Raw genomic sequence first — 11,957 nt, forward strand, 5'->3', positions numbered from 1 at the left:
CTCCGTTAATTCCGGGGGTGAAAGCTCGACTGAACTGAAAAGCTTTGGTGGAGGCGCCTTTATTCCGAAAACTCATGTTAGACAGGGTGGGAGGAAAAACTTACGTCAAGCGAAAACTCATTTAGGTAATCCTGTAAATAAGTTTGTATTTTTTTTTTTTTTTTTTTTTTTTTTTTTTTTTAGGGTGGGGGGGCAAATTTTATTTCTTACGGGGGGGGTTTTACCTTACATTCGACGACAAGCTCCCCATGACCCAGGCTGAGTAGGGCCGGAAAAAGCCAGCAACTCGGGATTGTCCAGATAATCAATCATCCGGATTCCGGAAACAATGTTGCTTAACTTCAGTTATTTATTGGGACCGGTGCATATCGCCACTGGATCGTCGAAATTTTCAAGGTACCTACTATTGCTGACTGAGGTTCAAATTAATATTATTATTATTCTTATACCCCACTATAGTGAAATTTATCATGCGTCCACTTTATCAGAAACACCCCATATATCAAAGTGTTTACTGTTGTTTGGTCGTGTTGCTATGGTTACCATGGTGGTAGGATATTTTATTATGAAAATTTGTGCCTTTTCAATTCACATCAAGTATTTACAAAAGAAGAAGTTCAGACATATAATACAGAATGAAGGAATTCATTTGTTTCAAGTTAATCTTACAAATGGTGTTCCTCTGACTCGTTTTATGTCACTGCTGGGATTCGAACCGCAGTCCCCTCGGTTAAGAATCCAATAAGATGGATTTCACAACCAAAGTCATCAGATGAAGATTTTCAATACCTAGGTATATTATAAAATGAAATATTAGTTTACACTAGCCAAATGACACTTGAAAAGTCCGATTTAAAACTGATTCACACTTCGTCAAAATTCAGATGTGGAACCATATCGGCAACCAAGCAGCATGAAGTATTTTCGAAGATGGAAAAAATACTCTGCCCTGATTGGTTGATAAAATATCGGTCTTGTGCCAAAACGTACTAGTTTAAATCGGCTTTTATGCTGGCAGTCTATTTCTGTTTTTACTGTCAAGATGACATGGTATTTATGGGGGAAAGAGTATTTACAAAAGAAGAAGTTCAGACATATAATACAGAATGAAGGAATTCATTTGTTTGAAGTTAATCTTACAAATGGTGTTCCTCTGACTCGTTTTATGTCACTGCTGGGATTCGAACCGCAGTCCCCTCGGTTAAGAATCCAATAGCCACTCTACTACTGGGACTAACGTACGTAATTAAATAATCAAGAGTTAAGTAATTATTATAATTATGAAGGCGTTTTTTACCTAACATTCGACATAGCACACTTCACATTTGTAGAAGATTTTTTTACCACTAGAAGTAGAATATAACGATTTTCAGTGATTTTTTTAAATTTATTTATGAAAGATATTTATTAATTTATTATTACATAGGCTTCACAATAATTTCCCCATATAACGATCATGATAACTTTATGCGCATGCGCCGACATAAAAAATGGTTTCGTTATGGTTAGGACATTATTATCGAATTCATTGTGATATAGATGTTAAATGTATACTTAATATTCTAATACTGCAAGACAGCCATGTTTTAGGTATTGGGGCTAAAAATCTGCATTTAATACCCGGGGTCACATTTTGAAATTAAAATCAATCCAGATAATTTAACTTTCAAGATTCAAAAGCATAAATACAAATGGTTAATTTAAAATCAAAATGTGGCTTCGGGTATAAGTAATAATTTAAGAATTTATAATACACGAAAAAAGTACTAAATAAAAAAAGAGTAATAATAAATAACAATAAAATTATATAAAACAATAAAATTAAAACAAAATATGGAGGTAACATTCTTTTTACTATGATAAAAATGGGTAATTAATAATTTATTAAGTTTAATTATAAGTCCCTGGATGGACAGAATCTTAATGGCAAGATTCTGTTAACCAGGGGTTCGTGAATGAAGAGATAAAATAGTGATAACTTAGTTGTAGTCATAGCTAGAGTGGTTATAAACAAAAGATGTACATGAGGACTAAACTATGTAAAGTGTGATTATATTTAGTTCCATTTTAGAGGCATTTTAGCAGAAGCATTGGGCAAAACCTCGATCCATTTACAAAAGAATTATAATTTTTTACTAAGGAGCCGCAATTCACTCATCCTTTGAAAATCAAGGGCCCCTTACTGAATGGGGCAAACATCTCAATTCATTCACGTTGCAAGGCACTTGGAGCTATTATATGGCAGGATGTCCCTTCCTCTTATCTCCAAATTAAATGTTAGTGAACATCAAAGTTGCGAGGTTAATAACAGGGTGATGTTGACACAACATAAACATCGTGTGTAATATACACATTACACAGAGTGTGTGCGTTAGACTAGATCTACAGCGGCAGCGGCGAGTACTAGATGTGACATTGTTTTGGGGACACCCTGTGTTTGCATATGTTGCTGTCTTGGATTGCGGTCGACTACTAGCATTCACACGATTTTCTCATTTCGAGAATTCACAGCAACATATGTATATGGATTAATTAACACTCGATGCCCAAGACCACACCTTGAGTTAAACAATCTGATTACTTAGATTCAAGTTTAAGTTTGGCGAATCAGAGTGTTGAAACCATTCGGTTTAAAACTCAACAGTGTGGGTCTGGGCAGCATAAAATAACGAATATACAAGAGGGGATAATATAAGTTGTATTTACCTTTCGGAATTTCTCATCTACTGAACCTAGTTTCCCATCTTTATTATGATTTATACGTTATCCAGATGGATATGGCAGCAATGAGTCATCAACCCAAAATGAAAGAACCAATCAGAATGCGAGAATTCCTTGCATGAGTACTAGATGTGTGACATTGTTTTGGGGACACCCTGTGTTTGCATATGTTGCTGTCTTGGCCATTACTGATTGCGGTCGACTACTAGCATTCAGACGATTTTCTCATTTCGAGAATTCACAGCAACATATGTATATGGATTAATTAACACTCGATGCCCAAGACCACACCTTGAGTTAAACAACTAAGAATAGAATTAATAAAGAATAAGGAGGTTATCTGCGTAACTTTTTTTTTCTTCATGAGTGAGGTAGCTCTTTAGCTGTACGTAATTAACTATGCTTAGATTTAAAATCAATATCAAAGACTCTCCTATCTGTCCTTTATGTTCCTTGAATGCCCCTATGAACTCCTCACACCTAAACTTATGTATGTCCTGTCTTGGAAGCCAGCAATGACATTGTAGGGAAATATTGGGATGCGAGAGGAAAAATGGCCTAATAGTCAAAGATCCCGACATTTGCTACATACATACATACATATTTATTGAGACTTCCATTCGACCCCTCACAGGAATCTCACCCAGTCTGAGTAGGACCGGTAAAAGTCAGCACGTGATTGTCCTCATGGTCACCCATCCGGGTACCAACCACTCGTAACGTTATTTAACTTTGATGATCCACTGGGACCTGAATTGATATATATTCCACGTTCTATCCAGGTGGCTATTCTACCTGTAATATATTTAGAGCTACACATACTCCATTTAATAGACTCACCAATTTTGCTACTTATGACCAGATTATTGAGCACCAGGTATTTGCCCAGTTTCTTCGGTATATTATCAGGACAATCTTGCTTCACGTCAGAATCATCACTTGTGTTCACTTGGCTAACAGTACCACCTGAGAAAACAATGCCAACGAACAGAAGAATTAAATTAAGAAAATGAACTAATGGTCAATATTTCAGACATTTGTAAACAACAAATTGAAGTGTGACGAGGGAAAAAAACTTCGTCATATGCGAGCATTTTGACCACTACGCTAACGAGGCAGAGAGGAGCTCAAAATAATTTCTCTCATCTTACAACACTCTAAAGTCTAAAATAAACAATAATATTTGTAACCTGTGTTCTTAAACAGGGCTGCCTGGAAGAGACTAACAAAAAACGCCGACCCTATTTAAATAGGAAAAGCCTAGGAAGAAGAAGATTCTTAAACAACTTATAAAACAGGGTTGTCCAACCTTAGGGCACCCGAGGGCCGCAAGAGACCAAGGTAGAGAGTTGGCGAGCAAACAGAAGAATTTTTATACATTCATTTTTAACTAAAAGAAAACAGAAAAGACGAAAACAAACAATAAAATAAAAATGGCTACATGGAAAATAAAATATGTTAAAAGTATTAACTTTTCGTGAAAATGACCTGAAAATGGCCAAATTCTAGACATTCGAAAGGAAAATGACCTTAAAGGGCAAATTTCAGACTTTCGAACAGTTATTATTTTGTTCGTAAAGCTGTGTCCACACATAGTGGATCGAAAGTCGATCGACTATGTGAGAACACAGGTTAAGGACTTGAATATTCAAAGACTCATATTTGAAGACATTAGGCTCTTCGTTCTTCCTCACACTAAAGCGATGGGTATAACTTGCCTTCTTGTTGATTATGGCTATCATATAATAACCGCAGTTATGGCCATCACTTCATTCGACGGTATTTATATAATGTGAATATTTGCTCATCCTAAATGGCTTTAGGATTAGGATGGCCAAATATTCAAACTTTGGCATTCGACAGATGGGAGGAACTTAGAGAAAAAACTAGTGCTACCTCTCATCCAAATTCATGATGTGGTCGGTAGTGTAAATTATTTCCAAACTACTACTACTATGTGGCTCACATAGTATCCACAAGTTTCTCCCATCTGCTGAATTACCAGTTTTGCAATAATTTCGTTCGTAAAAAAATTTCACCCGATTACATTACTTTCCTTCCTATAGGATAAGAAAAGTAAAAAAAAGGGGGGGGGGGATCGCTGATGATGATTCGGTTTTATTCGCTACAAGCAAATACATATTTCAACGGGTTACATTCTGGTGGTCTCGTATTGACTGTTGACCCAGCACCTAAATGGAAAGTACTGTGTCTCTTCTCACCGCTAGCCCATCTGAGGACATACTACGGGATGGGCATGCTATGACACAGACCACACGAGTCTAATCATCTATCATACCTAGCGGTTTCATTGCTCCGAAAGAAAGACAACGATGAAACACTTGAAAATTACCGTAAACATTGAAAGGCTATGTTTACTATAATCTATAATGCCACTCAAACTCACACGTGAGACAAATCAAACAAGAAAATTTTTGAACAACTCCTGAAGACGACAAAAAGTTAAAGTCTCGCGTATTTCTTAGAAATTTTGGAAATAATTCCTGCACTGAACTTCAAAAGAAATGCCACGTCATGAGGGGAAAATAATAAAAAGATGTAAATACGTCACGATTCGATAAACTTGATGAGAAAAAAGAAAACGAAATTCCAAAGTACGATGAAAAGCGACGCAGCTCCGTTAATTCCGGGGGTGAAAGCTCGACTGAACTGAAAATGAAAAGCTTTGGTGGAGGCGCCTTTATCATCCAGCACGTTAAGTACATTTTTACATTACAACCACTTGTGAAAAATAGACAACTTTTGGGCAGGGCGGGCTTTTTGCTCATTGGCTACTCACTAAGCAATACACGGTCCGTTATGGATAGAATCTGAGTAACGCTACTCATTTCAAACGAGGAGGACATTGTCTGATTGGTGAAGAAATGTCAATATAATCGATACCGATGCTTCTTAAACCAATACCGAATTACAGATACAATGACTATTTTCGAAGATAAAGGAGGAAAATACTTTGTTTTTGTAGTGACAGGATTCTGAAGAAGTTAAGTACATTTTTACATTACAACCACTTTACATTACAGGGCGGGCTTTTTGCTCATTGGCTACTCACTAAGCAATACACGGTCCGTTATGGGTTATGGATAGAATCTGAGTAACGCTACTCATTCTGAGTAACGCTACTCATTTCAACCGAGGAGGAAATTGTCTGATTAGTGAAGAAATGTCGATATAATCGATACCGATGTTTCTTAACCAATACCGAATTACAGATACAATGACTATTTTCGAAGATAAAGGAGGAAAATACTTTGTTTTTGTAGTGACAGGATTCTGAAGAATAAGAACTTTTTTCTCACTCCTTTTCTGTGGACTCAGTCAATGAGCCAGATCCTAAGAACAACATATAATTCACTCAACTCCCCATATCTATAGAGGGTTAGGTTTTGCCCCATTAACTGAGTCAGTCCACTGAAAATACTTGGCTTATAGTGACAGGCTACTGAAGAATCAAGAACTACTCAAGTTCTCTTTCACTCCCTCTCTTCACATAAACTTTTCTCACACCTTTTCTGTGGACTACTCAGTCAATGAGCCAGATCCTAAGAACAACATATAATTCACTCAACTCCCCATATCTATAGAGGGTTAGGTTTTGGCCCATTAACTGAGCCAGTCCACTGAAAATACTTGGCTTATAGTGACAGGCTACTGAAGAATCAAGAACTACTCAAGTTCTCTTTCACTCCCTCTCTTCACATACTCAGTCAATGAGCCAGATCCTAAGAACAACATATAATTCACTCAACTCCCCATATTTATAGAGGGTTAGGTTTTGGCCCATTAACTGAGCCAGTCCACTGAAAATACTTGGCTTATAGTGACAGGCTACTGAAGAATCAAGAACTACTCAAGTTCTCTTTCACTCCCTCTCTTCACATCTCCAGGTCAGAATATCGCGGGGGGCCTAGGCTTGGTCCACACGGTTGAGCACCTCCCCGCCCCGCTTCAACACATACACGTAGGCCGCGTACACACAGTCCCCGCGCTGCTATTTCATCCGGTTCAGCACCAGGTCGGTAAGAACGACGAGACCCTTCTGGTAGGGGCTCTCAGCGAGTCCAGACGCGAGACGCACGGCCTCAACACAGTGCTTGCGGGCGAGGAATTTGGTCTGCTCGAGGCCCTGACTCTTGTGGACGAACTCGAACGCCTTCTCCACATCTCCCGGCTCTTGAAACCGACGCATGATCATTGGGTTAAGCTCCGGGAACTGGAATAGAAATAGAGGAAAACAGAATAGAATTGAATTCGATGGAAAACGTAGAATAGAATAAACATGACAGTTTTAATTTATATTAATAAGTAATAACATTTAATAATGAAAATATATTTAATAAATACGAGTAGTATAGATACCTATAATTAAAAGCAAATGCTTGTGCCACGAATGGGGAAAAATTAATATATGTAGGTAATAGAAATTTTGATTTTCACCTAAATTTTGATTATTTTCCTGTCTCGGTGGCGTAGTGGTCGAGACACTCGCCTGGTAATCAGAAGGGCGTGGGTTCAATCCCAGCCGAGGTATGGAATTTTATCCTCCATAAAATTAGAGAATTTCATCCCAATAATAGTATATGTAGAGTAGTAGCCTACTGCTGGAGGAAACAGGAAAGCGACTTTTCATTCCTATACGCGCAGTATGAATAAGCACTATATTATTATTATTATTGAGCTCGTAAAAGAATTGTAAGATGAAATTAAATAAAAATAATAAGTAAATAAAAAAAAAACTGTAAAATATCACAATATGTATGGATGGAATGGTTTACCTTCTCACAAGCGAACAGTACGGGAGCTGTAGCGAGGCCCAGTTTCAGATCCGCGGCAGTCGGTTTCCCCATGGCGTCAGAAGAGGAGATAAAGTCCAGCAAATCATCCACCAGCTGGAAAGCAATACCCAAGTTCCTCCCGTACTCAAACGCGACCTCCGACAGTTTGTCGTCTGCTCCTCCTAACATTTGAAATTAAATAATAAATGAGTAAATAAATAAATCAAAAAACTGTAAAATATCACAATTTGTATGGATGGAATGGTTTACCTTCTCACAAGCGAACAGTACGGGAGCTGTGGCGAGGCCCAGTTTCAGATCCGCGGCAGTAGGTTTCCCCATGGCGTCAGAAGAGGAGATAAAGTCCAGCAGATCATCCACCAGCTGGAAAGCAATACCCAAGTTCCTCCCGTACTCAAACGCGACCTCCGACAGTTTGTCGTCTGCTCCTCCTAACATTGCACTCTGCGGGAGAAGAGAGAAATATCAAAATATATTGACGGACTGACTGCCCAAAGTTTGGCTTGCCAAAACGACAAATATCAGGCACAATTGTTTCAGTTAAAATGAGATTGAAATGATTTAAAATATATATATATTTTTTTTCTTTTCATTTTTTTTTTTTTACTTATTTTTAATTCTCTAACTGTACCATGGGGCGGGAATCGAACCCGCGGCCTAGCGCTTACAAGGCAAACGCACTGCCAACTAAGCTAACTTATCCCTCTTAAGTAAAAAAAAGATCGAAGTCTCGATCTCTCTTCAAATTTCGATTAATCGATCTCGATTCAAGGGCAAAAGATCGATTCAAAAACCGATCGATTAAATCGGAGATCGATCCCTATCTCTAAGAGGTGGTGAACTGTAATTTGTCTGTTTGTTTTACCATAACTTTCGAACGATTTGTCCGGTTTTTGAAGGAATTTGGTTCCACGTTCCATTCTATTCTAACTTTCTAAAATGGTCCCAAATATAAAGGAGATTTTGGGAACGAATGAGACTTAGGGTAGGGGGTACCAATAAAGGCCCTTTTCACGAGTGACTTCTACACTGAACCAGTAGAATCATACTAATATTGGTCGGTCATTCCAATGTCCTACCTTTTTAAACCTTTATTTCCAATACGACAGCCAGCCTAGTTAGCTTAGTGGGTAGTGCGTCTGCCTTGTAAGCGCTAGGCCACGGGTTCGATTCCCGCCCGGGGCGGATTTTATCCTGATGGGATAATGTTCGTTCTCGGAACGGCTGGCTTTCTCCTATCCTGTCTTCCTTCTCTCTCCGATTTCGGGACGATAAGACCCTAGAGTTACAGTTCCCTCTGTCAAACCTCTTAAAAAAAAAAAAAAAAAAAAAAAATAGAGAAGTGGTCAATGTAATCAAATTAAAATGTTCCTTCTGATATTATGTTGTTTCATAGGTACCACCTCCCTCCCAAATAAATGAGGAGGTTCAACAGACCTAAAGCACCGTTCAAACCGGTGGAAAATTGGTATAATACGTCGGTGAAACCGTCATAATTAAACTTCTGGTACGTCCGTACAGGGTGGGACTATGTAGCGGGGACGAAAAATCGGGACATTTTTGTCGTCTCCATGCTATTTTACTTTCTGTCATTTTTTCCCGATCAAGTCGTATTTGAGGCTTCTTTTCCTTATACTTTATATTTCTCAACTGTTGATTCTTAGAAACTCTCCTTCTTGTTATTCTAATATCTTCCTTCTTTCTCTTTATACTGTCGATACTAGTAAGTAGTCCGTTGTAATTTTATCTATACATAAATAGTAATGGTTCTCCCTCCTTTCTCTCTTCTTCCTTATTTCTAAAAAAAAGACACTTTTTACCATAGATTTGATTGACATCTGATATGAAGTAACGTTTGGTGATTCAGTGTCACTAGCTAACACGACCACCCTGTATAAGTCGCCTCTTACGACAGGGGGAACAGCCCGTGGTCTTATTCTAATCCCAGAACCACACGGTACCCTGTATAAGTGGCATACGTTGCGGTCAGAACTTTGAGGAATCCGGTATAAAAAAATCCACCAGTTTGATATCAAACGAAATAGACCGCCACTAACTGTATTAATTAATAAAATATTGTTCCTTTCTTAACTTCATTCCCTCTCCAGAACTTTGAACCAATTCTGAAGTCCAATCCAAAAGCCTGTTCCCTCTTGTCGTTGGGAAAAAAATTATGCCGTACGTAATGGAAACACACTCATTTAAATTAGATTACCTACAGGACATTCGGAAAAAAATCGGATGAAACTCACAAGTGAGAACGGGCCTTTGCCTTGTAAGCGAGTTCGATTCCCGCTCGGGGCGGATTTTATCTTGAACGGATAAGGTTCGTTCTCGGAACGGCTGGCTTTCCTCCTATCCTGTCTTCATTCTCTCTTCGCTTTCAGGACGATATGACCTTAGCAGTTACAGTTACCTATATCAAACATCTTAAAAAAAAAGCGCCGAGTTAATTTTACTCGTGTTTCGTGTTTTTTTTTTTTTTTTTTTTTTTAAAGGGGGGGCCAATACGACATTAGACATTGCTATACAATATACATATAACATATAGCTTGTGACGTCACACATACATACACCAGGCACTACCTGGCTATAAGAAGAAAGTGAAACCTCCTCTCTCTCTCTCTCTCTCTCTCTCTCTCTCTCTCTCTCTCTCTCTCTCTCGAACCAGTAGTATTATACTAATATTGGTCGGTCATTCCAATGTCCTACCTTTTTAAACCTTTATCTCCAATACATTAGACATTGCTATACAATATACATATAACGATATAACATACTTATAACTAGCTTGTGACGTCACACACACATACACCAGGCACTACCTGGCTATAAGAAGAAAGTGAAACCTCTTCTCTCTCTCTCTCTCTCTCTCTCTCTTCATATTGCCAGGAGCAATATCATTATCAAGGAAGGTAAGGTAGGCACTCAAATTCGCTCTCTTTAGGTCAGATCATATTGCCAGGAGCAATATCATTATCAAGGAAGGTAAGGTAGGCACTCAAATTCGCTCTCTTTAGGTCAGAAACAGGTTGTATTTACGTCTATTACCGTACTATCTCCAATGTACAGGGTACCTCTAACTTCTGGTACGTCCGTACAGGGTGTTTCGGTGGGACTATGATTCGGTGACAAAAAAAGGAAACATTTTTGTCGTCTCCATCCTATTTTACTTTCTCTTAGTTTTTCCCCGATCAAGTCGTATTCCAGGCTTCTTTTCTTATACTTTATTTTTCTCAACTGTTGATTTTTAGAAACTCTCCTTCTTGTTATTCTAATATCTTCCTTCTCTTTTTACTGATGATACTAGTAAGTAGTCCGTTGTAATTTTATCTATACATAAATAGTAATGGTTCTCCCTCCTTTCTCTCTTCTTCCTTATTTCTTAAAAAAAAACACTTTCTACCATGGATTTGATTGACACCTGATATGAAGTAACGTTTGGTGATTCAGTGTCACTAGCTAACACGACCACCCTGTATAAGTGGCATACGTTGCGGTCAGAACTTTGAGGAATCCGGTATAAAAAAATCCACCAGTTTGATATCAAACGAATTATACCGCCACAACACTAGATGTATTAATTAATAAAATTGTTCCTTCCTTAACTTCATTCCCTCTCCAGAACTTTGAACCAACTTTGAAGTCCAACCCAAAAGGCTCGTTCCCTCTTGTCGTTAGGGGGAAAAAATGTTTCGTGTGTAGTAGGAACACTCTCATTTAAATTAAATTACCTACAAGGTCATTCGGAAAAAATCGGATGAAACTCACAAGTGGGAACGGGCCTTTGCCTTGTAAGCGCTAGGTCGCGAGTTCGATTCCCGCTCGGGGCGGATTTTATCTTGAACGGATAAGGTTCGTTCTCGTAATAACACAAAGAAACTGCATTTAAGTACATTTACATTACAAAAAGTAAAACTATCTTGTCTGGAGTTCTTTTTTTCCTTTGTGCGTAACATATTTAAACTTTTTTGGGGACAACGTAAGTAACATAATTTACTTTCTTTTTTTTAAGGAACTTTGTTTTTTATTAACGTAAAGGTTACCTCCCAGGTGAACTTACTTTCTATTCAGATGGTAGTTGATAGCTCGGCCCATCAGCACGGATACCATGGGCCTCACCGCTTTCCCCTGGCCGTCGAAATAATACGTGGATATCGTCCTCAGCTCTTCTTGATTTGTGTTTGAAATTAATTCCTGAAAACACACACAAAATAATAATTATTAGTCTTTGATTACCAGGTAGAAAATAACAAAGGACACAAAGACAATGCATTAAAAAGCCTGCGAATCTACCTTTTGTTTTATAAGCGTTAGGTCATGGGTTCGATTATCGCCCGGGGGAAGTTTATCCTACACAGAACGGCTGACTTCCTCCCATCCTGTCCTCTCTTCGAATTCGGGAAGATAAGACCTGCG

At 38.3% G+C, this 11,957-nt stretch overlaps 1 protein-coding gene across 1 annotated transcript in view; it reads right to left on the reverse strand.

Annotated features, from left to right (window-relative positions):
* Positions 1-5,764: 5,764 nt before the first annotated feature.
* LOC103518500 (decaprenyl-diphosphate synthase subunit 1-like) overlaps positions 5,765-11,957 on the reverse strand; it is a 13,891-nt gene continuing 7,698 nt past the window's right edge. The window contains exons 4-6 of the mRNA XM_026830279.1: positions 7,788-7,980; positions 6,442-6,955; positions 5,765-6,055 (exon numbers count right to left, since the gene is read on the reverse strand). Coding sequence (XP_026686080.1) covers positions 6,734-6,955; positions 7,788-7,980 — 415 coding nt within the window. The 3' untranslated portion in view covers positions 5,765-6,055; positions 6,442-6,733. The remainder of the gene's footprint in view (positions 6,056-6,441; positions 6,956-7,787; positions 7,981-11,957) is intronic.

The sequence above is a fragment of the Diaphorina citri genome, unplaced genomic scaffold, assembly GCF_000475195.1.
Source record: "Diaphorina citri unplaced genomic scaffold, Diaci psyllid genome assembly version 1.1 scaffold2216, whole genome shotgun sequence".
In the NCBI taxonomy this organism is placed as follows: Eukaryota; Metazoa; Arthropoda; class Insecta; order Hemiptera; family Psyllidae; genus Diaphorina; species Diaphorina citri.